General features: G+C 48.2%; 3 protein-coding genes across 4 annotated transcripts in view; 2 read left to right on the top strand and 1 right to left on the bottom strand.

Moving 5' to 3' along the window:
- Positions 1-24657, bottom strand: part of LOC125948395 (protein kinase C and casein kinase II substrate protein 3) — a 34638-nt gene extending 9981 nt beyond the window's left edge. The window contains exons 1-2 of one of the 2 annotated variants that reach the window (XM_049674380.1): positions 24511-24657; positions 23442-23878 (exon numbers count right to left, since the gene is read on the bottom strand). The gene's annotated coding sequence lies outside the window, so the exon portion shown is untranslated. The remainder of the gene's footprint in view (positions 1-23441; positions 23879-24510) is intronic. The other variant, XM_049674378.1, reaches the window with a different exon arrangement.
- A 94-nt stretch (positions 24658-24751) lies between these two features.
- LOC125959559 (uncharacterized) overlaps positions 24752-27500 on the top strand; it is a 7341-nt gene continuing 4592 nt past the window's right edge. Inside the window, exon 1 of the mRNA XM_049692384.1 lies at positions 24752-26895. Coding sequence (XP_049548341.1) covers positions 24883-26895 — 2013 coding nt within the window. The 5' untranslated portion in view covers positions 24752-24882. The remainder of the gene's footprint in view (positions 26896-27500) is intronic.
- Positions 27048-27500, top strand: part of LOC125948404 (transcription initiation factor TFIID subunit 13) — a 1073-nt gene continuing 620 nt past the window's right edge. Inside the window, exons 1-2 of the mRNA XM_049674392.1 lie at positions 27048-27065; positions 27321-27500. The exon at positions 27321-27500 is cut by the window's right edge and continues 92 nt beyond it. The gene's annotated coding sequence lies outside the window, so the exon portion shown is untranslated. The remainder of the gene's footprint in view (positions 27066-27320) is intronic.

Here is a 27500-nt window from a genome sequence, read left to right on the forward strand (position 1 = left end):
TTATTACTTTCAGCTGAATCTACCCAAACGGCTAACCGGGGAATGCTCCGTTCAACAGTAACTGGATGAGCATGGCCAGGCCAGGCCAGGGTAGACACCTCTCTCGCTATTATTCGAATAAATCATACTCGACTTCCAGCGCTTTTCGTTCACATTCTCCGATACGGAACGATAGGGCTAGCGCATCTATAGACGCCATAGCTTCTACGGTGCAAAATGGAATCATATCCCACCACCCCGGGGAGAGGTTCGGTTTAGACATCGTATTTCATAGCTGCACTTACGCTGCCCGCGCTCCGGCAATGGGCTTGAAACAATGGAGCATTTTTCACACCAGCAACCAAGAGCAGGAGCAGCCCTTTACCTCTGCATGAATCATAGGGTCGGTCTACTACGGGAGCATTTCGTGAGCGGTCTTACCTCGCCCTTAACCTCCAGACGATTGTTGGTTGTAGACGACAACGATGCGTGCCCCATTGGCACGATATTACTTTGCACTTCCACTGGAGATGAAGCGCAGTGATGAAGAAAGGTGCATCGCCCCGACTGACACCGGGCGCACAGAGAGACTTGCGCGTAAATCGATGAGTAATAGCGATGAGTTGCTTACAGCCTTGCACGGGCTTACGGGCACACTCTTTGCTATTCAGCTATCGTTTATCGCTAGCTGATACACAGTTCAGAGAGAACCGGGGGGGATATAAAGCAACAAATCAATATTAGAGTTCGTTTTTTTTCGAGTCGAAGCATTTTGTAAAATATTATTCCCTTACTACAAGCTTCCACAGGAAGTTTATAACATTTTCTATTTCATTGCCAACTGTGCACCTGAGGACGGGGGGTTCAATTAAAACGACCAAGTGTTACACTCGATCGCATATTCCTCCCCACCAAACTCCGCCTGAGGGCTATATATCGTGAAGTGCAACGATTGGAAGCTGACAGAGACAGACCAGACAGACTACAGCGGACACAATACCACTTCCGATCTATAATACCTTTCACATGTGTGTGAACACCGGTAGCAATGCTGACAGCTTCCTCCTTCTCCTCCTCCTATCCACGAACCGCTTCGTTCCGCTTCGTTTCGTTGCGTTTCCTGTTTTTGTGACAACGTGTTGGAAAACGGACTAGTAGAAACAGTTAACAGCCAACCGATGGCGATGGGGAACCATGGAATGCAGCACACGTTGATCAATCATTGGACCGATCTCGACAACATTAGCGATCGATTTTTATGGGAAAATAGCTTATCTTTAAGAGGTACTGATGTGTCTAAGCAAAGATCGGATGCTGATCGGATGTATACAACATTTCGCAATCGTAATCCAGCATCAAAAATATCGCGTCATTGAGATTGAAGCGTTGGATAGATAGGCACACATGTATTTCTTTCAATTTTCAAGCCTACAAACCGGTAACGCCATTCCCAAATTAGGAACCGATACCATATCGAGCTACAGGCTAACGTGCAGACATCGAATCATAAATGCGACAGCTTCTACAACCCACGTTGCGGAGCATCTTTTGGCGAATCAATTTCAACAAACGTCTATGGTCGATACACTAATTCTTCTTCCCACGTGTCTACTGGAAAAAAAACTTTTAACATTTTTAACGATCCATCATTTAAAGAAGCGGCTTCCACACCGATGATTTCAATGGCTTTCGAAATCCATAAGCGAAAAGTCCACATAGAAGATCGTGCACCATACGTGTCGTCGGAATTCAATTTGTAAAATGTTGGTTTCTTGCTACCTTTCATGACGTTTCCAGCAGCAAAAGACAGCATCCGCTTCTGGCTCTCGTATTGTGCTGCCCCGAGAAAAAAAGGAGGAAACCGGAGCCTCCAGAACGCTGGGAACTAATTTGATTTCGCTCTTTTCCCGAAATTCCTTCGCAGGTGGTGTGCGAGATAACACACAGCACAGCACCGCACACCGTTGGCCACGGGAGATAGGCCGAGATGCCACGTAATGCTGCTGGTCGTGGGCCGGAAATATTGGATACGACACGCAAGCAACAAACGCGACGAACGCGACGAACGAGAGTGGCCTCATCCCGAAAGCTGGCACCTTCTTCACTTCGTTCTTACCCTCCCCCTTGCTGCTGTCACGCTTTCCCCTTCCCGCTGTAGCCGCCTTCGTCCTGCGCACCATTCAACGTGGTATCAGAGACCACCCCGTGGGTATCCACACGAAAGAGATTCATAACCGGTTCCGGGGGAGGTCGAGAGAGTGAACCAACGGACGAACGAAGAAACAGGTTGACCACCATCACACTCTTCTCCGCGGTCGTCTACCACATTCCCCATTTTCGGCAAACTCGCCAACCAATTCTCTATCTACAAACCAAAAGCGATCCGCACCCCGGGGTCTGGAAGATGCTGCGCGTTCTACTAGCAGCAGTACCGGGGAAATCGTTGTTATGCTAACGATTTGAATGAAGCTTCGTTTTTTTTTTAAGGGAGACCAGTGCGCAACCAGAAGAAAGCCCCGTTACGACGACTTACGCGACTACTACGCGCTAGAAGGTTGCTTCTTGCCCCGAAAGATGCCATGGAGTTTGTTTTCCAGACTACGAGGGGACACACACCAGCAGCAGAAGAAGGAGGAGGAGAATGCCATGAATTGGAAACTGGAGAGAAGGTAGGTTCCGCCAGCACCAAACTTAAGATGTATCTTCTCTGGAATTCGCGTCGCGCAGCTGCTACTATCGGCGAGTTTTGTGGCATTTTCTATCCACCAGAAAGCGGCGAGTTGGATATCTCGATGAATGGCTTGCTACGATGAAATGCACACACATTTCGGACCAGTGAGAGCCCCCCCCCCCCCCACCCCGTTTTTTATGGCGTTTGTGTCTCGTACGGTAACACTCTCCAATGTTGCTTCCGGTTTCGTGATTTGAAGATTCGCGTTTGAATACCGATTTCGGTGAATCGATTCGCGATCTCTTGTTAACGATTCGTTTGCATGAAAACGTACCGTTTCCGAGCTAATGAAGTCACCCAAAGGAAACCTGACAACAAACTCGATGAGGAGCATTAGTTGCAGGTTGATCGATTCACTTTTCCTTTTTTTGCATGATCATCGTTTCACTCGTCACATCAGCATTACCAGCATCTCTCACCACACGTGAGCCGCTTTATCAGCAGTTTGTGGTGAAGTGAATTATTTCGACAAATGGCTAATGTCGCTGGGGGTTTGAAGAAACACGTTTTTCTCTGTATCCTTAGCAAACGGAGCAAAACGAATGACTGATGATCGTAGCGAGCGGAGATCATGGTGACACGCACCGTGGACGGATCACACCAAACGGAAGCTGCATATTACGATACCAGCGATCACAGGCCTCAGTTGATGATGATGATGATGATGCTAATGTTGTAGTACAGCACTTCAAGCCACGCAGAGGCATCAATTAAGTAGAAACTTTTAAATTAATGTTGGCGCCAACTGGCGACTTGTCTCTCGCACTTGTGCTACCGACGCCGCGACTTCCAGGGACTCGTGTATACGCGGCGCATTGTTCGATTAGCTAAAGTTGTTCCTTCCGCAAAATTACCGTTTGTACAATATATCCCAGACCAGTAAAGCTTCCCACTGATGAGATCGGTTAAAGATGAAGTTGATCGGCGCGTACGCACGATCGTGTAGGCCAAGTCAGAGAGAGGACATTCAACTCGCATCAGCATATTCATCTAAGACCCCACCGACGACGAGCCGGCAATGTCCGATGGCGCATTTGGGATAACAAACGATGACGTTACGATGCGATCCCGCTGACCCGTTCCGAAGTTCCCGAAGTGACCACCCGCCTTCGGCGGTGACATTCCTGGGTGACGATCGCGCGCGGGCGCGGTTCAAAGGAATTTATTCGATTCCGTTGCGTACCCTTCCCTTCGCCATCCCAAGTAGGGCCACTAAGTTTCCGAATTTTATCACCAACTCTCACCTCTTTCGGGATCGTTCACGGGCCGGGACGGGATGCTGACCACAGCGAAAGCAGCAGCAGCAGCCCGGTTCACGTCGGACCAGATGGACACATGCTAGATCCCCGAGGCGTGCTCCTCACCTCACGTGGCTAGCTACAGGAGGAGAAAGTATCAACAACCTTTATCCAACACTGTGTTTCTAGTTCCCCCTTTTAGATTGAGGATGGAGCTTACCGCAAAGGAGTAAGCTTGAACGGGGGAATTATCATAATTTACCAATGGATTAGCTCTCGATCAAGTAGCTAGCGTCGATGGCTGTGACAATGTCGCAGCATCGCAAGTCCTCCAAATCGTCCACATACGACATATGGGCAGAGGTGATCGATTTGAAGCAAATGCGTGCATCACGCACTCGCCGTAGACGCGTCATAAGCCGCGCCGATAGATCATGATATGCTGTACAAGAGAAACACTGGCTTAACGATGAAACCAGTTTGATAGGGGAGTTGGATGTGGTGTATAGTGCCATTGACCGATTACGGGGTGGCAGACGATAGTAATTGAACTCCTCCTTCCTTCTTTGCCGAAGCAAGTGGAACGAATGAAACGATCTTTGGATCGCTCGCACACTATCTATACGAGATCAAAGACACTGTACTGCGTATGAGAGAATCGATAGACAATCCAAAAGACCGATCCATCGATCGATAGTGATCGGTCTGATCATCAAACGAAAGTTCGGAAGTGGCCGATGATAGGGTGCGTCCGACACCGAAAATGAAAAAAGAAACTAACACACACACCCCTACATGTTCTTCGGTATGATCTTCAACCCGATCTTCAACCCGATCTTCAACCCGATCGATGAACGGTTCATCCGGTTTTGCTTAGCTGTCGCGATCCCCTTCCTCCCTGGCCCCACCTCTTCCGGTTCACTCTGATCGATCTCGCGGGGCGGATCGTCGTCTTTCACCTTAACCTTGGTCCATGGCGCGCTTGTCGAATGCGCATATCATGAGGACCCCCGAGACCGGGGATCGGAATGCCGAGGGAAATCTCGAGTAACGACCGGCCACCGGGCCATCATGTCTGCGATCTTCGGTCTTTTGGAACGCTTTCCGGACGCGACACCGACAGGCGATTGCGAATGGAAAGTTTCACTTCGAACAGACGCGAATCAGTTGTGGCAATAGATAGCGACGAGCGAGGTGGTAAAAGGTGGATCCGCAAAATCGTACCGTAGCTTCTCGGGGTGCACACTTGAAAGATAATGTACGATACACGTGTGTGCAAATACAAACTCCATATCTCGCAGGGAAATTGTTTGAAAGCGTCAATTGATCGCGATCGTGCGCGCTTCGAGTGTGCTAATACCGGATGCAATACGCTAACTATTTGTAAATACTATCTAGCTCTAGATAAAATTACTATTGAATTTTCCATTAAAAACTGCACTGTACGCCATACTTGACCAAACAGTAACGCGTTATGATCTTTAATGCCGCAAATTCGAAACGACAGCATCTCCGTAATTTGTTACTGTTTCCTTCTCTGTAAGGCGCGTTATTTTTCAATTAGTCATAACCATAGGACAGCAGTTCCAGTCTGGTGACGCTCACTCCGCAATACAATGCCGATTCCTGAGGCGACTACCCCAAGAACGTTCTGCATCATAACGGACGAGAGAATGGAAATGAGAATTCCATGTTTAATCTCCGGCATCTTCGCCAAACGGGCCGAGATAGTTTGTAACAGACGCATTGTTATGCTTATACCCATCGTACTCACAGCTCATTCGAAGGCTATGCTTTCTCGCCGCGCCATAACACTAGGCCGATGGTACGGAAACAAATAAACAAACATCGGAACTACATAGTATGGCCATCCAGTTGACGCACTAGCGCACTTCAGAGCCTTCGCAAAAGGCGCACCAAAAAAGAGGCCCATTTTTCCAACGCAGAGTGGATCTCTTACCCTAATTCTCTCTCAAGCAGCACTTACTCATCTGTGTTTACACATCACACATTCCGCTGTACAGTGCAAATGGAAATCGATACAATGTGGAGTGGAATCTTCGAGTGGAATCAATTAACTCGAAGCACGGTCTCTTTTTTTGGGGGACTAAATACAAAGTAAGACACATAGTTAATGTACATATACCCTAGTTCTCGGTGTTCATGTCAAAGTTTCCGCCACTGAAACAAGATACAAGGTTTGGCCGAAAGTTAGCAATCAACTCAGACAGACGCAACGGATAGGGAAATACGCAGAATCGTATCTCATCCGATAGCATCGTGGTGTCCATATATCAAACCATCCAAAAAGTTGGCTTTCCATGCCACGCATCGTGAATTTATCTTTCCCTTTTTTCTCGGTGAAACGACCACGCACTGCTGCCGCTGATGAAAGAAGATCTCCTTCTTATTTCTTCTTCGCGTCAGCAACATCTGGCGCTAGGGGGCCAAGGCCAAAACTCAAATATTTTCTTTATTTGCGGTCCCAAAACCGTCTTGGGTAACTAAACATTTGGTGAACAACCACAAAAACCCCAAACGCTGGGGCCCTGTCCACCCGCGGTGGTATCAAGTTCACAGTTTAATAAACAGAACGGAATTGGATGATTATGTTTGTTTCCTTCCGATTTCGATCTCTCTTTTGGTTCCCTTCTTCTCGGCACTTGATTGCTTGCATCAAAAACATTCTCTGGACATTCCATCATCGGGATCCATCATCCAGCTTCCACGGCTATGCTATGCTGCTGCTGCTGGTTCAAACGAAAAGTGCATTCCACTGTGGAGTTGCCTTGGGAGTCAACTTTTTAATGAAAATAGTTTGCCCGCTGTCCATGGCGCGCTTCGCACCCCGAAAGTGACCCAATTCTGGCTGACGGGGCCGCCCGAATCACACACGTTGCTTATGGAAATCCATCCGACATGCTCTACCTCACATGCACACACGCCAGTACCGAGACACAATAGAGCATATATCGGCAACAAATGTTATGGCTACCGTGGCGCGTCCAACCAACCACTTGTGCCGAGGGCCAGATTTAACGCGACAGAATCGAGAGCCGGTTGTGGCATCCACGACCTGTGCTGTGAAAGGCACGGTGGTTTCACGTTACGCGGAAATGCAATGCTGCGCCCTGTTCGGCCATAGTGCGTGCCCGTTAACAATACCCCCCCTTCTTCTCTTCGCAACGATCAGCAACAAAGTGTTTCGCTTTCGCTAGTTGTTGTTGTTGATGACTTAACCCGCGACCATTTTCCCCTCTCCAGAAGCAAACTTGGAGTTTTCCCAATTTTCCTCACCCGGTGCTGGGCGAGATTTGGACCGACATAATGCGCGGTGACAGCGTGCGAGAGACAGAATTGAACTGGATTATTGTTTTGCGGCGACGACGACAACGGCAGCCGATCAACTATTCCATTCGCTAATGCGTTTACATCATTTTCGGGGAAACTGTCTTAACATTGAAGGCGTTGTGTGCCCGAACATTCCTGTCCCCGGTATTGTGTAACTGTGTAGCGCACTAATTGGGATGATCGCTATAGCGTTTTGATCGCTCTATCGCAGGTTTGTCGCGGAAAAGTGCCACCGCCCTCCGCTGCTGACATAAACTGGGAAGTCATTTTTAGAATTATTGGACATCTCCAGAAATACCGACAACAATCATGAGATTGCGGTGAAATCTTATCAATGTGCGCCCCCCCATCCAATCAAGTCGTAACATGACTCAACCTGACTACCTTGCTCCAAACACGCAAACCACGGTGCGACAAGGCTCGGAAGGGCCCCTAAATTCTTGAGGCATACGTGATAGAGGCGGCATCATGGTGGGAGCATAATGCCCTCTTTTATCAACTGTCAATAAATACCTTCGTCACACTATCTATGACCGGCCCGATATTGTCAACTGGCTTGGACAGCAAAACTCGTGGACTCCGCCGGTGCGTGTGCTAGACTGACGACATCGACGACCGCCCCCTCAGCCCCGGCTTCGGCCTCGGCACCAGTGATTTCTGATCGCGAAATGAAGCCAGGAATTGATTGTTTCATGAGGCGGGCACCGGTTGAAGGGCTGAAGTGACTTCGTTGTCATTGAATGGAGGGAAGTCAGTTGCGCGCTATCTTGCCCAGTGTTAAAACATGACACACACAGACGCACGCAGCGCCGCGATAACACGAATGGAATCCATTACACACCGATGTGTCTCGATGTTGCAGTGGAGGAATTTACCACGAACCGGGGGAGTTGTTGAGGCGACAGACGAAGGTGGAAATTCCTCCCTAAAACGACAGCTAAACGGACGCAATTATTCGCTGACCCTAGAAAGAGAGAGAGACCACAAAGCGCGCCGTTACCTCATCGACCGTTTAGTGATGACCTTCGCGATGGCGTTTACAGCGTCGTCAGCTGTCGCCACCTCATGCCGTGTGTATTTTTTTCAACAACTCACTGAAGTGAAGATCCATGACGGTGATCCATGATTGTGACACCGGTAGTGAAGATGATTAACACACCTGCATCATCATCACGGTCATGGTAGTGCAAGATTGTATAGACCTCTCGCAACAGATTGAAAAGAGACAGGACATATCAAACTCCTAAATGCGCTCATCACAGTAAAGATGCTGTCAACCAGCTACCGACGGAACATCAAGATATTATCGTTTTTCACCACCAACAACTGCCTGCCCCTCATTCATGGTCCTCGATGCCGGGTTAATCGACCGAAGAAGATGATGATGATGATGATGACTAGCGAAGTTGTCTTGCCCCACTAGAGCACTTGATTGGTGCCTAGGTAGTAGTTCTGCTCCTTTTGTCGGAACTTTCTTCCAGATCCGCACGCCATTTCACGGCTGATCAATTTCCCACCATCGGCAAATGAAATGAAAAGTTTGAAGGCTCTTCTCTCTCGGGTGATCTTGACCCATCACACAGCAGTACATAGAGCTGAGCCGAGCAGCTGAGAGGCTTCTTTGCGAAGTAATTAACGGCGGCCGCCGATCCGCCGGAAAAACTCGCGGTAAACGATATTCGATACACCGGAATCATCATCATCATCAACATTGTGCTTCTTGTTCGGACTTTTTTTGGTTGTTATTATGGTGCTGAATCCATTTCTCTTTTCTCTGTTGGCCGCGGCCCATAAATTGAGTTGCTGGTGGTGGCTGGTGCTGGAGATTGGGAAGAAAATTGGCTGGAATCTCGGCCCCGGAACCTGGCTGTGTGCCTAGCCCCGATGATGGTGTACAAAACAAATAATTATCTCGAAACGAAATCGAAAGCCACGAGGTGCGGATGAGGCACTAGAGCGAGTGGGTGGGTGGTGGCGGCTTTGGGTTCAATGACGCGCCCCCGAAAAGGCCTCCCACGTGCCAGTGGCCAGCGGCCGGTATGCCGACACGGCGCAGACCAGGCGATGCACTTTTCCTTTCGATTAAGTTTTCCACTTTCCTTCTCCATTTAGCGTACCTTTTTTTTTTGCTTGGGTTCCGGAACGCAATTTTAGTTCCGTCGCCCCTAGTTCTCCCTCTTTCATTGGCCACAACAGACTAGACTAAGCTGGCTGGTTGCCATGGAAATGGTGGTGTATCGATACGCGGTAGGCAGCGATCGGTTTTGCGATAATTGAAAACTCACTACCAAAGCGCAGCACTACTAATGGAACGGGGGGTCTGGTTAGTTCCAGTGTGCCACGGATCTTCATAAGGACACTATGAACGCCATCAAATGAGACCCACCCCGGAATGTGTCACGCTGATGCGTTCACGGGTTAAGCTGCGATTAAGATGCGAACAAAACGATGAAGTGACGGAATGTCTGTTGATCGTCCATAGCTGTAACAATTGGGGACGCAAAAAGCACGTGCTTTAAACGGTGCTCATTAGCGGCATTGTTTATGACGACGTCTTACAACAGCAGAACCTGGTCTTGTGTGGTCGCTCGACGGTGTCGCAACCAACATTAGCTTCTAGAAGAAATGACGCATCGATTGTACACCACCAGAGAACAGTGCTATCAAGCAGAGCATGTCTCGATAGCAAGATAAGTGGGCGAAGAAGGAATCCAGTTTGTTTTTTATACTGTTTTACCAGAGCCGAAAACCTTCGACTTAGCACTGGCGCTACTCGCGGGGCTGGTATCATGAATTCCTAATGAACAAAACGTGTTACGGCGGACCAAAAACACTCAAATTCAATCGAAGGAGAGCGTGAGCGTGATTCTTGAGGAGAAGGAGGTTTGGATTTATTATTAGCACATTGGATCATGCTCGCCAGCGGTCGAAAGAACCTTATCTTGAAACCGAACAGTAGCGGCAGGAATCGTGGCCGTTAGGAGTCGGACACTATGAATCAATCAATCTTGCTTAGAGCAACCGTTATGTGACGTAAAAAGTGGTTCAGGAATGGTTCTGTTTCGTAATCGCCACCAAAAACCATATAGAGCTTTTCAGCAGCTCCACGGTTCCAATCGATTGCCTTGTCATTCGGTTGCGGCGTTCATCGATAATGCCGTACATACCCCGGCGGCGCGCATGTCGATTAACCGTGATCGCGAACAACAAAAGCGCCATTCGAGAATCATCGTTGCCGTTTACGCCGATTATGTCAACCCAACGGAAAAGGCCCCCTGGAAGCAGTGGCTATGTCTGGCACGCCATCGTTATCACACCGCAACACTGCGCGTATTCAAGACACGTTCCACCACCATCACCACAAAATCCGCGATACGGTCTACAGCGAAAGGTCTTCGGTAAACGGTAGGCCAACAATCGAATCGTGGTTCAAACGAAGCGTTATCGAATCGACGCTTTGCGCATAATCGCGTCAGCTGAGCGTATTTGAGTGCATCAATCGATGATGCACCACACACTGGCGGGTGTGGTGTGCATGCAGCAGTTGTGCTCGAGCGTGCGTGCATCCAATTCGCCAATTACCATGCACAAACACACATACACACCACAAGCAATGCAAATGGCATCGATGCAAATTGTGAATCGTGATGATACGAAGGCTCCAACGAAGAGGAACTGGTGCTGGAATGTCAACCAGTTACCATGCAAATCGTCATCCTCCAGGAGGAGTCGTACCACTGGCGCTGTCGAGCTTGCCTGGCACAACTTTCGATTTTCGGAAATCATTTCAATCTGCCACCAATTCCGCAACGCACCTCGCTCTCGCTCTCTCTCTCTTTCTCTCTCTGGGAGGTTGCCCCTTTCTCCTTCATCTCTCCGTTTTCTGCACTTGCTCTGGGGCATTGCTCCGGGGTTGCCATTCCAATCGGGGTTTTAGATGATTTCACTTTATACAACCTGCTGCTGACGGCGTTACTCATCGGATTACTATGCAGTTCGGTTACTCCCCTCTTCCATATATGCTGCTCGATCGATCTACCGATCGTGGCATTATATGCCAGCGGAGGCGGCGGCGAGTGCACTTTTGCTTGCCCTTCTTTTGCAAATTCGCTGCAACACCCTCGTGCCAAATGCACGCAATCATCTTCACTGTCACCGCCACGGCAATGGTGTATTCGATATTCGATGTGTGTCAGAAAGTGAGAAGTTTAACATTAAAAATCATTCCACGTATGTCCTCTGCTCTCGCCACCCTTTGAGTAGCCGTCAGCGTTTCGTTTTCGACGTTGCGTTTTTTCGGCCAACAATCGAAATCCGCGAAACCGGTAAAAACCGTTACCGGTTTACAATCGGACGTACACATATTTTGCTCGCCTGCAGGACTGCAGACAAGAAGCGATCGAAAAATGGTATCACAAAATGATGGCGAACAAGTTTATCGAAAGTGAAATGGTGGTTGTTTGCTGGTAAGTTCAGCTTTCGGCTTCGGCCAGCTAACAGCTGAGAGAAACGTGAAGAGTTAAAAGAAATAAAGAGAAAAATAAGTAAATAAGAAGAACTTCAACTTGGAAAGAAAGAAAATAACGATCGTAAAAGAGATTTTACAAACAAGTAAAATGGAGGCCCCCTAAGAATTCCCTAATTCAATTGAAGTAAGTACCAGAAAAACCCACATTCTTCAGATGACCAAGGTAACCAATAAAAACATGACATGATCTTCGTCAGCTAGTAAAAAACGAAATACTTCCATTTAGTCACTAACAGCGCTCCCCTTGATGTACCATAAGGTACATATTGTCTGTCGTCTGACGGTGAGCGCAACTGATCACGACTAGCGCGGCCACTACATTGCGTATATGCACATACACAACTACGTAGCAGGTTTTGTCCGCGGTTGTTGCCCATTTGGCCCAGATTGTTTGATTGTTTACGCCAATTTGCCACCGCGGTGTGTCCGCGGACGCAGAGCGACATTTGCACACCACCCAGCCAACATTCCTCTTTTCCTTTCGTGATCTCGCGCCACGGGGACGGGAGCAAAGGGGGTGTGACAGACAAAGACCGATCCGGTTTCAGCTTCGAAAAAGCTTCCTGCTCCTGCAAGAGAGTAGCGGCGAGGCGAGCAGATTTGGTCGGCACAACAAAACCATCATTTCGATCACCGGGGATCATTAATGGTGAAACTAGTGCAGCTTCCCGTTTGCGAACCAGGGATTGTCCTCCGTCTGTGTCGCTGTTGTTGACTGGTTACAGGGGTTATTCTATTGCCAATTCATTTTACACCGGAAATGCAACAATGTTAGACTATTGCACACGACACTGGATCGTCATCTCTTGGCAAAGTCTCCGGAAAAGAAGAGACACATTAAATTCGCAATACTCGATGTTCGAGGCTACCAATTAAGAAGCATTAAACGTGGGCTGAACCCCTGTACGCACATGTTCGCCTTATTAGGTGTGGATTCATCTATAACGGCAAACAATTACGATCGACGGTGCTGCTACTAACGAGGAGCCCGAACATTAAACCTAACACCTTTACGCCACGTTCAATGTTTTGGGATGGGAACACAAACTTTGCTTATTTTCATCGGGCATGTAACAGCAGCAGTACGTTGCTTAAGAACCATCGTAGATTTTAATTGGCGCGTTCTGCGCCTTTGCTCATACTCAGATCCACGCACGCACGCACGCACGGCACGATTGCGCTCGAGAGCATAAATCTTTGCTGAAAACGGCAATGAAAAGCCAACAAGCAACAGGGAGCTTAGCTGATGATGATTCAATGTTGACCACTACAACAACAACAGAAGATACGCGCCATTATGCGCATCTTTCTTGAGCTGTAACAATTATAGCATAAAACAGAAACCTAAACAAACCACTTTTCTTACGTTTATTGCAGACACCCAGTACCTACCATCACTCACTGCACAAAACTGAAACAAAATGCAGCTAAATGCACGGTTTGCCCCGCCTTCGTGGAGGCACATTTGGAACGCAAATTTGTTCGACGGAAGCAAGACAACTCATTGGCAATCAGTAGGAAAGGCCCCCTCCTATCATCGTCTTATTAGCACAAAGTGAAATGCAAAAGGGGATGCCAGTGATGTAGCCACAGAGATGAGGAGTTTTACATATTTCCCACATTAAAACAAAAAAAAAAGGTTTTCCTAGATATAGGGTCTCTGTCTCTTTCTCTCCTTATCTGAATGGTTGGTTAATGACTGCACGGAACGGATTCCAGATCCGTTCGACCTAGCCAACAACATGCGTTGAGCAAGGTGTAAAGCAAACAGCGCCGGTAGCAGCAACCGATAGGCCGTGGTTTGCAGCACACGTTTTTATGCTAACTACAACATCGGTTGCAGGCTAGTAGCACCCAAGAGAGACAACGAACCAGATGATAATGATACTTTTGATGCACTCTGGGCTTGCCCAACCCAAGCCAACAACACACCGAGGGCGCAACAGACATTTAATGTGCATTAGTCCGTCTGTGTGTGTAACGTGTGCGATTAAAGATCGGTGTTCGATGGTTTTTTTCGTTCGTTGGTGACTATGGTGTTATGAAACTGTTTCGATCTTCCTGTTCTCTTCCTCGAACCCTTCCAGATGCAATACCTGTTTATCACCTGTCCAGCAAAAACGACACACACACTTCGCTGTCAATGGTTGCACGTGCACAATCATCATAGGAGAGCGCACCGATCATGTTTAGACAGCCGGTATAGGAACGCACTTTCGCGATCTCTCAGACATGTTTTCTCACCATAAATAGCGAACCACACAAGCGACACACGTAAGCGACGTAAGCGACACGCGAAAATGACCAAATCACTTTCTTCACGATCTCGTTAACTCGTTGACCATTCGATCATTCCGATAACCGTCATCGCGCTAGATCAAAGCAAAGTGATCAATCCAGTGCACGGCACCTCTCTTTCTGCCAGCTGCAACACTGATAAGATTGGCTTGTAGGGGGACTAATCCCTGTTCACGCTTTCGAGTAACTCATTCACGAGCATGTGAACCTATCTAGCATGCGGTGCTTTGTATCGCAAGATATCATATATCGTGGCGTCCTAATGAGATCACTGGCCGAAAGCTAAAACATTCTGTTCTTTAGCAGCAGATTTTAACACACAAACTTCCCTTCCTTCGAATGACGCAAATGCAGAACATACACAATGCTCGACCGAGACCTATGCAAACCAGTTGGAATTAATTAGAATTGTTCCGTTTTCTTCAGATTAATTACCATGGATAATATTTGGCAACAACCTACCAGCTTCCTTGCAACCGAGTTTCTTAATTCGAGTGCAAGTGAACGCACTATTGAACTAATGCTACAAGAACCGCCAGACGCACCAGCCGAATGGAATGCACACGGGCCATCGTACACAATCCACAACGATGCGAACTGGAGCGCAATTGTGGAGCCCGGGAATGTGACCAGCATTCGAGTTTGGCTGCAACAATTAACTGCAACCTCACCCGCACACCGTATAACATAAAGTTCTAGCAACACTGGCGCATAAACATGCAACAGACCACACCATAACCACGCTGCTCCTTTCCTTCGCGTTCACGTTGTGCACCTGGGCCACACATTCTCTATCCGGCGGTGTGTTTGCCTCTGTGCGCGCGCGCGCGCGCGCAGACCTTTTATCCAATTCGGTTCGCATTCCCCAGTCACTGCCGTGGTTTGACCTTCTCCGGCATTGTTCCTTCAATGCTTAAAGTTTCATAAACCCAGAGAACGACGCTTTTACGCGAGCAACCAGACCCGTACAGCTTTGGCTTGCGACACATGAACGACAAACACACAGACACTCAGCATACAGGTCGCTAGCTAGACGCCAAACGCCCGGGGGAGCCGGCATTGCAATCTAGGCAAACGATCTCAACCAGAACGACGACTTCCATAGAAGCAACAGAGTGCTGCTACCGGTGGTTGTCTTTTGCTTTGGAATCATTGACACTGGCTCGCACCCAACACTCCTCAGAGACAACGACGGATGGCGGCGCCCGTCATCGTCACGCTGCCGATCTGAACGCAAATGAGATTGGAACTCAACAACTTCCGGCCGATGGAGCAGCCGGCCTGGCAGGCAGTTGAAACGGGAAAAAGCCAATTTCCCGCCACCAAGCGGGAGCTACGCGATGATGTTTGCCGTGTAATCCGATCTCTTACCGACGCAAGGTCGACGCAATATCAATTGCTACCACAGCAGCTCCCGTACTGCTACTAATCCTACGTTGGTCGTTTTCTCGGTTCTCGGTTGCCCCCCAAAAGATAATCCCGTTTTCCCTTCCATTCCCTTGGAAAAGTGGGCTCCCCCTCTGTGTGTCTCGCTTGTGTCTTCCCGCTCACAGCGCTCGATAAGCAGTGTTCTCCTGCTGCTGCTGCTGCTGCTGCTGCTGCTGCCGGTGGCTTTAGGATTAGAGTAGATTCAGCTTCACCTCGATTCAACTCAAACCGAGGCCCCAGAGGCCATCAATTGGCCATGTTCTTTCGGTCACATTAGCGACACTGGTAGCGACAAATGCGTGCTTCCCTCCTGTCGATACGAAGCCTAAATAAACATCAAACTAAAGGCAAACACAGCGCGCGCGGTCTGCGTTACGTTCAGGCCATGCCAGGCCATGCCAGGCCGACCGACTGACGACGATTTGTGTGTCCCTCCCTCCACTGCTGCTCTCTGCTGCTACCACTAATTGGATTTGACAACTCGCAGCAATTATGATGTCGCAGTGGTTCGCTGGAAATGGAAACCGATCGTACGAGAGTAGCAGCGAAGGGGGAATTGGAGCATAACCACCGGACGGCAAATCGCGCATTCTAACGGCGTGGCCGTCTCCTCATCGTTCTCCTCGTGGGGGTGTGGTTGTAGAGTCCGCTCCGCTTTCCGCGTGATGTTCTTAAGGCAAAAACCTTTCGTTCTTTTGGCTTGCGGTACGCCGCTAAACTGTTGCAGAAGATATGTTCGAGTGTGCAAATTAGCTTACGGAAAATTCAATTACCGCTCACAGATAACAAGGCGAAGTGTGGTGGACCGTTGGGGGCTTAGCAACAAGCTTTTGAGACTTTTAGTTCGCTTCCTACAAATGAGCAAAAGAAGATATATAGTTCTTAGCTTAGCTCAACATTCAATTGAACAATTTCTCGCCCCTTTCCTTATACGTTTGTTGCGATCACTGCTAAATATCGTCTTCTTCACTCGCGAAAGTAATCCAGAATCGAGAATCAATTCCCAGGCCACCACAGCGCAATTCATCAATCGTTGAGAACCGGTGCACCAGGCGCATAACGATTGATGCGACAGAATATGTGCGCCACATTCTTTTGATCCACTTTTTTGCTTCGCTTATCAGCGTCTATACACCTGCGATGGAAACGGTAATCATGCGCCACTCTAGCACCACGCGACTGGCGCGACTTGTGACACAGTTTGGAGCGTGCGACGCGAGGCGCCCTTACGCAAGATTCGTGTCAGCGAAGGTGTGCGATTCCATGGCGTGTTAGTTCACTATCACAACAACCGAGCAGTTAGTGGCGTGCTGTTGAGAAACACTGCAACAGCAGACACCGAGAGTGTGATAAGATATCAAAAGCGCGGTGTAGGTGGCTAGAGACCACTTCTTCCTCGGTGCTGCATTTCTGAGTTCGAGTTTCGAGCTACAAAATGGTCTGTTAGATGCACTAAACAGATGTCGGAGTGCAGCGAGTACCTGCCAGTGATGATAACCGGTTCGAACGCGTAACAAGACGCCCGCGGACGAGAGGCCGCGAAACCAATCCAAACCCTTCTGCCTGCCAGCCAAACGAAATGAATGATTGGACATTCTTTGCTGGCCATTAACCTTCCTCCCTTTTGCTTGTGCCGAGATTCGCGCCCATTCTCGGCTGATGGCTTCCCAATTTTCTCTCTTCTCGACTTGTTTCGGTCGCACGGCGTTCGGCGACAGCAGCATCCACACACAAGCGACAAGCGGCACCCGCCGTTTCGTCCAACGCTGATGACCGAAAGTGAGCTGTGGCACGCCGGGTTGAATGGAATGGAACATAAATTAACGAACGGTCAATCATTGGTTTTCGGACCAATCGAGTATTGCCATCCAAACAACACACCGTGGTGGCTCTTTTCTCTTTTTCGTGGTGTCTTTCTGAAAATGTATTTCCCGAAACAAAAGAACCATCACACAAGTGTGAGTGTTGCGCCTACGGAGAGATGGAGAGCGAGAGATCAAGCACGGTGAGTGACATGTGTTAAATCTTACATTCAGGTGTTGATGATCATTCTGCTGCTTCTACGGGTAAGGTGGACGCTAGCGCATGAGATCAGCAACACAGCGTGGCGCTTCTCGCCGTGCTGGAAAACTCACCAACACACTCAGCAGCAGCCGGAGCCACAGTACAGCCGGCTACAAAATGACGGACGAAATGATTACGAAACGTTTGCTAAGTGAGCGATAATCATCTAGGGTTTGGTGGGTGGTGTGGGGTAAGGTGTTCTCGGTCGCTCCCAGCGCACCTTTCGAGCGCGTCCATTTTGCGGTGCTGTTAAACCACATTCGACGGACACTACATTTGCGCATCATTTGCAAGCCTTGCGCCGCGCTTTTCGCATCTCGATAACTCGTCGAGAGGGTGGTGCACTCCGCAGGTTTTTCTTATCATCACAGGTGTGATGATGTGAGATTATACCATGCGCCACCCTCAGCTTTACTTAGTCCATTATCACGGAACAAACGGAAATCGGCAAGACATATAGGAATGTCGTGTTCTGGCATGAGTATTTTATACCGTTCCAATGTTCTGGCTAGACGGACATAAGGAAGATTCCAATGCTTTCAACCAGTCTTTGGCGCATACCATTAAACGATCGTTGTATGATCACGCTGGAACACTGTGGAAGCCAGTTTTAAGCCTCTTCTAAACGCGCCGTCTATCTCATCGCTGGTCCGGCGCAGGTTTCCGGCCCTTCCCCCCGGGGCTATGGATCTGCCAACGCCAAAACCGACACATTCCCGTTAGCTTTCCTAAACACCACCTCTTCGCCACGCCATCGTGGCTCGGGGCTGATGATGTTGTGCTGCACGCGCTCTTCGCGTAACGAGCATAGTCCTCTGCCTCTTGTCTCTTGTTTCGTGTGAGAGTGGCAGCACCCAAGTGGCCATCATATGGCCATTCTTCGATCGATCGAAGATCGAGAAGCATGATGATGTTGAGGCGGCGCAAAGGTATTCCTGATAAAGCCGTTCGACGACGCCGTTTAGACAAAAAGGAGGGTGGTAGAGGCGCCACCCCCACTACCACCGACGCTACCTCGAAGAATCTGGCGAGAGTCGATGGCCATTGTTATTGTTTGGCCATGAAGCGGACACACGCACACCTTTCTTGTGGTGTTTGGATCCCGTGTTTTGACGTTTCCCCGAAGGCCAATCAATCTTCTCAAGCAGGATGATAAGTATGAGAACGAGAACCAGATGCGCTTCGGAGCACCTTTGGTTTGAAATGGAAATGAGCGAGAAAACGACTGTGACACGAGTTCCTTCAACGAACAAGTCTTAGTTATGTGACCAGTTTAAGATGCGATCAGCGAGGATCGGGATCTACAAATTGACATTTTTTAAATCCCCGAAGGATCACTGAAAACTTCATTCAAAGCATAGTGAGCCATAAGCTGCATTCTTCTTTTCTTTTTCTATTATTATTTTCAATTCACTGCTAATGCTGAATGCCAGCAACAACCAGAACCAATGACTGACTAGCCCGCCAGGTTTCTGTGCACATCAATCAATGGCCAAGCGAGCGGCCCTCCTCTTATCTTCAATCTTCTCGCTCATCTAGGAAGAGCGTAGAGTGGTTGTGCGAACACATGTGACCACTTTACCGAGGACCGACACGAAAAAGGTAAAGTCAATTCATGCCGGCCCAATTATTCCACCCAATTTTCGATTACGTCACCAACAGCCGCGGGGGACTGTTAACTGTTCCTTGGCTAGAGGAGTCACCGCCTCTACGTCGTTTGCGAGCTTCGTCTCCAAAGTAACTCCATTTGTGGCAGCTGATGGTCGCCGTTATAGAGTAAGCACAAACATGTGGGAGCCAGCTTCCTACCCCCTTTAGGCCTATCACCGTTACTCGTTGGTGTTGTGGCCTCTTTTTGAATGTTGTGCAAAATGTCCCAAGTTCCGCACTTGCTTTGTACGGGGAAAAAGGGAGGGTTTTTTTTGCTTCCACATCTTTTAATAAACGATGACACATCGTTGTTGATTCGTCGCGACTCATGAGGGGAGTCTATGGTTCTGCTGACTGGCGCTGGCATCACCAACACACATGTGGAGGATGCACAGCACACTCCGATAAGTTCTCACTGGAGTTCGTCGTCAATCAATCCAAGGCAGCAGGCAAAGGTCGTAGCAAGCGTCGCGAGTGTGTTGTTCGGTACATGTTGCGGCTGTAAATCGTTATCGAAAACATAGCCCACCACACTCTGGATGCAGTCGTTTCCCGTATGACAAGGATATTTTTTCAAGCAGAGGGATATTTCCTTCGAGTACATGCTGTTTCTTTCGCTCCTATTGCTGTTTTGGTGCTGTCTCACCATTGCCGTGTCGGCACACGCGGTGCTCACCGCGAATGCAACTGTGTGCGATCGAGTTTGAGGCGCGATGAAAAGTTCCCCAGAGTGATGAAAATGAAGAGCAGGTTTTTCATTGAAAAATGCATCAAGCACCGCTCAAAACATTTTTAAAAACCATGTTTAATTATTGATAATATGTAACATTACATTTCATTCGATTTAAAACACTTTTTTGTGCAATGTTTAGCATTTTCGGGTGTGATCAGCTATCTAGGAACTTTTCAGGCAACCATAGCCGAAGGCCGCGTGAGAAAGGGACGGCGAGAGTTCTCTCTCTCAGATCTAACGATCGTGAGGTTCGTGAAAGAGTCTCTCCGAGAAACGAAACTGTGTTTTTTTAACCACAAGTTTTTCCGTTAATAATACATGAAATACCGACCAAAACTATGTTAAAACTAATATTGAGTTAAAAACAACATATCACATTGCATTTTATTGCATTTCCAACACTTTTTTATGCAATGTTGAACATTTTTAAGTGTTATGTGATACCAACGAACTTTCGAGACAGCCCGATCCGAAGGTGGCGAAAGAAAAGGAGGAAGAGAAAATTGTAAACCAGTTCTCTTCGGCCTTCAAGATGGCCGGAGCGTCGGTGATCGTGCGCTTGGTAAGTTTCATGAAAATACGCATAATTTTCGTATATTTGGTGGTTTCTTATCTTTGCAGGCTTTTATCACCCGCAGTAACGACGTCTGCGAGATCGTGTATGATCTGGTAAGTAATTTAACTGCTATTTGTATCAAGCGTGGTGATCGCGTCGCGTTCAACGTGAATGTACATGTTTTGTGTTTTTTCAGGAGGAGTTGGCGCTCCGACCAAGGTACTTTAAAAAGACAGGTAGCTTTATCCAGAACAAATCCCCGATTTTATTTTAGAAAAAACTTCAGAGTTTGACATTCACGGGATGGTGGGATGTTTACTTCGGGAACGCTCTTTTCGGAGGTGTTTTCGCTTTTCCGTGGTATTACGACAGTTAAAATTCACGAACAGTGGCACGAAAGTTAAAGTTTATGCAAATATTCTCAAAATTCTTCCTAGTGTTTCAATATGGTATCGGTCCGTAGGTCTTGCCACCCGGCCTAGAACAAGAGCTAGCTAGCGTTCCTGGACCGTGCTTACTCGCTGTAAAACCTAACTCGGTCGCTCGAATGATCTTAAATAGAGAGATGAATCATTTAAACATCCGAAAAAGAGTGAAATCAGGTACTTTCCTTGATAAAACCACCAAACTTGCCCATATCTTCTTCTTCTTCTTCTTGAAACTCACGTGGTTTTGTTTATAAAAGCGCCCTCCTATGAATGTCAAACAAATTCAAAATGGTGACCTGTCAAAGCGGTTAAGATGCTACCTGTCTTTTTAAAGTACCTTGGCTCCGACAAGCAACGCGAAGGGCAGGCAGCAGAAGAGCGGAAAAGTGTTGCCCGTAAGTGCAGTGTTTCGTAAAGTGTTTAACAAATGAGAATTGTGTGTTAGATTAGTGAAAACGCTTATGAATAAAGTTGGTGAAATTGAAATCATAGTTTTTTGCATGCTTTATATTGATCCGAAATATACTTGGTGGGGGGGGGGGGGGGGGGCTACGGGGTACAGCGATACGGCAGGATGACACACACACCATCGCAAAATGCGTCGAAAATGACACCAATACATGCGCAAAAGGCCTTTTTTGATTGCTCGAAGTTGGGTCGCTTATCGGGTCGCTTAGCGGGTCGCTTAAACAATAAGCGACCCGAAAGAGTGACGTTGAGTGATTTTTGGCATACGGGTTGATTGGTGGTAGGTCCATTTTGAAACAATATCCCTTCGTAGGACAAGGCATCGGACGACGACGGGTTTCTACCGAAATGTGTCACCAAACCCCTTGCTTGACTCGAAATGCGTTCAACCATCATCATTCGCGATGTAGCTCCATCCCCCGGGGGGAGGGGAGACTCGTCGCTTTCCCTGGCCAAAAACGGTACCACAAACCGCTCAACGTTCGGCTTATCTTATCAGCAAACAGTCGCCGAGAGTGGTCTTGAACGAAAGCGGGCGGCATTCGCTCCTACCGGAGCACAACCATCGTGGTACCTTGTTCCCCGGTACCAGGCACTTGGAAGGATGTTTGCACTCCACCAACTCCCGTATAGTAAATAGAGCAAAGCAAATTGCGGTTTAAGATGCGAGCTAAGATGGGAAGAAATGAGTCATTAAAGGTAAAATTAAAAACAAATAATACCTAAACGAAAGTAAAATTTGTTGAATAATTGGATAATCAATTTTATCGCAAAAAATGAAGCAAAGAACCGATAGGTGGTAGTTGATATCCCTGCATTGACGTAACAGTCAACGCCTGGCTGAACAATAAATAATTGAGAACAAGGTACTTTAAAAAGACAGGTAGCATCTTAACCGCTTTGACAGGTCACCATTTTCAATTTGTTTGACATTCATAGCAGGGCGCTTTTTATCAACAAAACCACGTGAGTTTCAAGAAGAAGAAGAAGAAGATGTGGGCAAGTTTGGTCTGTTTTATCAGGGAAAGTACCTGATTTCACTCTTTTTCGAATGTTTAAATGATTCATCTCTCTATTTAAGATCATTCGAGCGACCGAGTTGTGTTTTACAGCGAGTGAGCACGGTCCAGGAACGCTAGCTAGCTCTTGTTCTAGGCCGGGTGACAAGACGTACGGACCGATACCATATTGAAACACTAGGAAGAATTTTGAGAATATTTGCATAAACTTTAACTTTCGTGCCACTTTTCGTGAATTTGAACTGTCGTAATACCACATAAAAGCGAAAACAGCTCCGAAAAGAGCGTTCCCGAAGTAAACATCCCACCATCCCGTGAATGTCAAACTCTGAAGTTTTTTCTAAAATACGATCGGGGATTTGTTCTGGATAAAGCTACCTGTCTTTTTAAAGTACCTTGATTGAGAACCTGATTTTCTGTACTTGGTTCCTCCGTGTGTTTGCGGTGCACCATCAACGAAGCAGCATGAACCCACGCCCATGAACTACCCTGCCTGCTATGTTATGAATGACAAGCATCGCATGTTCGACACAGGTCTTTTGGTATGTTTATCCGGACTGGTGCTGCTGCCGTTGGTGCATTCTAATATTTGCTTTGGCTTCCAACAGTTTTCCCATTCTTTCCTCACGTTGGTTCATATATTCCAATCGGGTACGCGTACGTGACAGGAAAAGCCGTAATGCTCTCCTAGCGGAGGATGGAGGACATCGAAGAGAGAAGGTTGCTATAGCACGGGGAGATGTTATAGGAACAAGTTCAAGGTTACATTACCAAGAGAGCATTGTGGTCGCCGTTGCTCCTCGCTACCACAGAAAATCCTGCCAGCTAGGAGCATGCCGATAAACTAAGGGCTCAAGGTCGCGTTAGAGGGGGACAGCGCGAGTCTGTTTGTATCATGCCGAGCTCTTCTGCAGCCTGCATGAATTTCCCGGGAAAAAGTGTCAACTGAAATCAATAATCCTGTATTTACCTGGTGTAACGATGGACTGGATACACGCAGATAAGTTGTCGCGAATTTCCTTAACTCAAATTAAACTTTGATCCAAAAAAATCTAATCACACTGTAGAACACACGGGGATACGGACTTTCCGAGCTTCGGAGATGTGCACAAGAATACAACGAAAACGTTAACCACAGCGAAACACACTTTCATCCAGCGCGCACACAATTACTCTTCCCCTTTTCCACACCTTGACGGGTTGCGTAAATTCAGGAGGAGGATTTCGCACACTCCGACCCTCGAACTACCGGCACACCACTCCCGGGGAAAAGCGACGACGTCGTGGACACGAGAGGGAACACCTTTAATAATGCGACGTAACTTCACTAAAACCACTGACACGCCACCACCAGAGTGCGGCCGTGCTGTTGCTGCTGCTGCTGATGGCTAGCTGGCTGTGAAAATGCTAATCGGGTACGAAGGAAAATGGAAAACTCTAAATTAAAAATACAGAACATTTACACAAATGTGCGATGGTGCCCCTCCGGGAGTTGGAAAAGCTATTGTTGCGCCGCGAATGTTTACGGTGACAGGCGCCGTACGCAGTGATATACGACGGTGACGGTGGTTGAGGCGCTGTTGCGAAGGGCCGAAAAGAAGAATCCGCCATCGTGCCGATGATGATGCCGAGAGGGTTCTGGTTCCTCCCGAAAATCGCACGCGAATCTGATCAAACGTAAACCGGCGTTGGCCGGAGAGGGAAACCGAAAACCCAAAATGCACCTTGCACTGGCAAGGCGAGGCCAAGGCGATGCACAATTTGAGTCATGGCAACCGCCGTCAAGGCGAAGATGATTGCGCACGCACTCTCGGACCCCCCTGGATGTGTTGTATTCTGAAACCGATTTTCTCAGTCAGATAAACGGGCAAACGGCCCTTGCAACGTACGGTGAGCTAGGCGCGGTCAACGGAGAAGGACAGGAGGCAGACGAGTGTAAAACCGCCGCCGCCGTCATCGAAGCCGTTGCCGCGGATGATGATGATGATGGAAGATAAAAAGTTGACCGAAATTCTAGCGACAAAATTCTCGCCACACACCTTTTCTTTCCACAAGAACGCGCGCACAAACGAACAAACACACGCACGGAAAAACACACGGCACAGGACGGGATGGGAAGGATAACTTTTGCTTTTCCTTTCCGAGCTGCCACGAATTCCACTACGTCCGTCGGTTTTCCAATTCACGGCCCAACAAAAACAAAAATCGCTGCCCGGACACCGGAAACCCGAGGTTATAAACGGGTTGACAGTTGACCCCTCTGGCAAGTTCGCAGCCGAAAACCCGAACAAAGCAGCCGAGCTGCTGGTTTATTGGGGTTCCGTTCAAAATACCAACGAAGTAACCGCCAATTCGATTCCAACAACAATTCAGAACCGCGCGTCTTCCTGGAAGCATCTCGAAATAACAATATGGAAGTGTACGAATTTAAGAAAACCTTTCTTACCCGTCTTATGGAGACAAGAAACGTGTTGAACGGCGGTGGTGGCAGCATCCGTGCGTCGGAGGTACGCTCGGAGTGGATCTCCTACATCGAAGTGGTCGTCGAACCGACGGGTTGGCAAGCACTCTGGAAGGCTTCCCGGGCGGTGTGCGAGAAACTCTCGGTCAAGTATCCGCTGGTCGTCCTCGGCACCGTGGATCAGGTGTTGTTTGATGATCTGCAGGCCAGCTTCATCGTCGAGGCGATACAGGATGACGATGGGCAGCTGTTGGAGAAGCAGTTGGTGGTGGATTTGGAAGAACTCTGGCCACTGCGGGAGCAAAACAATCCGGCCCTTAACGTGACCATCACGGCGGACTGCATCGACAAGCTGCGTTTCTTCTACCAGAACCTGTGGATGCCGTGGGACGCCGAAGAGCAGGATGATCATGGCTGGGTCGAAAAGCATCTGGAATCGCGCATCCGCTTCTGCCACGATCTGAAGAACAAAGCCATGTCCTGGCAGTTATCGTCGCACGTATTGTCCCTGCTCGCCGAGGCACGCTACATCCAGAGAAAGCTGAAACTGTGGGAGGACGAGGAGGACGACTGCCCAGAGAACGAAGCGGATAACGATGAGAAGGAGCTCAACGATACGTCGATCCTGGAAAACGAACGATCGTGTGATCTGTTGAAGCTAAACATGCGCCTTGCGGCCATCAAAAATGAGATGGAAATCCTGGAGAACCCGGTCATGCGAGCTGTGTTCGAAAAGGTGCGCTTTGGGAATGGCAAAAAACTTACGGAGCAATCGCGACTGGCCTTCATCGTGACGCAGATCGATACGGTGGAGAAACAGCTGGAGTATCTGGAGCGAACGAAGGCTTTGATCGATGGTGAGATGCAGGTAAAAATGTGCGAATCACTGCAACACGCCCTCGATCACTGCAGTCCGGACAGTGCGATCTACCTGCCGCCCGGTACGCGACAAAACATTAAGTTCCTGGCCTACCTCAACAGCGGGGGTTCGTTCCGGGGTGTTGGTAATGCAAACTTCCTCGAGAATTACGAACAGGCGATTAAAAGCAATGCCACCATCGCTTCGAAGGATGATGATAGTGTGCTGCTGACGATCGATGGAGATTTTACGCTGGAAAACATTCATCTCGATTGCTCAAACGTGCGTACCGGTGTGATGGTGAAGGAGGGAAGCGTGCTGTTCCGCAATTGCTGCTTTACCGGAGATCCTACCTCAAGCACCAAGCAAGGCGTCGTCGTCTTCGGAAACTGTAACCTAGCGTTCGAAAACTGTCTCATCAAAGAGTTCTCGACTGGCATCTACAGCAACAGCGATTGCACGATCCGCCTCGTTAACACGACCATTCAGAAGTGCATGAACGGCGTAGAGGTGCTTGATCAGTGCATGGTGCACTTCGATACGGTCACGATCCGAGAGTGTCAACAGTACGGTGTGCTTTTGGAGGATTTCAACGAAGATCTTGAAACCACCAATGCACCACCGGCAGCGGGAGCGACGATGGCGTCGAATTCATCGCAAGTCTACGAAGACTTCAACATGATCGACCGGGAAGAGTTCAGCTTTGCGGGTCGCAACGAATTTCATAGCAACGCCAAGGGTAACTTTGTCATTCGGAAGGTGTACAGCACCCGATTCAACAGTTCTTGCTTCATCGAGGAAATCGACGCCGATGGAACGTTCGAGCACGATGGGGAGGATACGCTGCAACAGGACCGGACTGCTTGTAACAACACGAATGTAAGTTTTGGGATCGATATGCCAGATGCATCCATTTTCTCCTCAACCAAGCAACAATCGGTGTGCGACGAAAACGACGAAACATACTTGAAGAAAAGCCTATCTGAGGATCGTTCGACCAACGATACCGGACTGGCGGGATCGTTGACGCATTCTGAAGAGGGCGCCCAAGACGACAACGACGATGAGGAAGACCCGACCAGTTTCAATGAGCGAAGCACAATCGTTTGCGATCAAAAACCACTTCATTTATCACGGCGATCAGCCAGCATTTCATCAGAACGACAGCGATCTCCGTCGTTGAACGACAGCGATGATTCTGTATGCGTGATTGAAATCGAAGATACCATTATTGAGATCGATTAGAAGAGATACTTATCATTGATGCCGCTACGGTTAGTGATTGTGTAGAGTCCTGGTTTAGTTTCTATGTTCCGTGTCCCGATACTGTTGTCCAGTTGTGTCCAGTCCAGTAGCAAACGTTAAGAAAAATTGAGTTGCTGCAGATCGTTGGTTTATAATGCATAACTCTATTCCGTATTCCCGTATTTTCCGCAGTCCTTCGTTGTACCCTTTAATGTTATCTCGCTGCGAATGTAATCGAAATGCTGTTAATTAATTCGTTTTTTTTTGTTCTCTTCCCCAACTAGAACGTGCTAGAATTGATGGAGGTTTGAACTCACGCTAAGCAGCCAAATCCTCGGCCTACCTTTCGAAGTACGCAGCCATGAGCTGTCAAACGCAGCATTCATGTAAACAAACGCGAGGGCCAGAATTTTGTTCTTGTAGCTGTTTTACTAACAAGAAGTTATCAATAAAATCGTTATCTT

The sequence above is a fragment of the Anopheles darlingi genome, chromosome 2 (genome assembly GCF_943734745.1).
Source record: "Anopheles darlingi chromosome 2, idAnoDarlMG_H_01, whole genome shotgun sequence".
Classification (NCBI taxonomy): domain Eukaryota; kingdom Metazoa; phylum Arthropoda; class Insecta; order Diptera; family Culicidae; genus Anopheles; species Anopheles darlingi.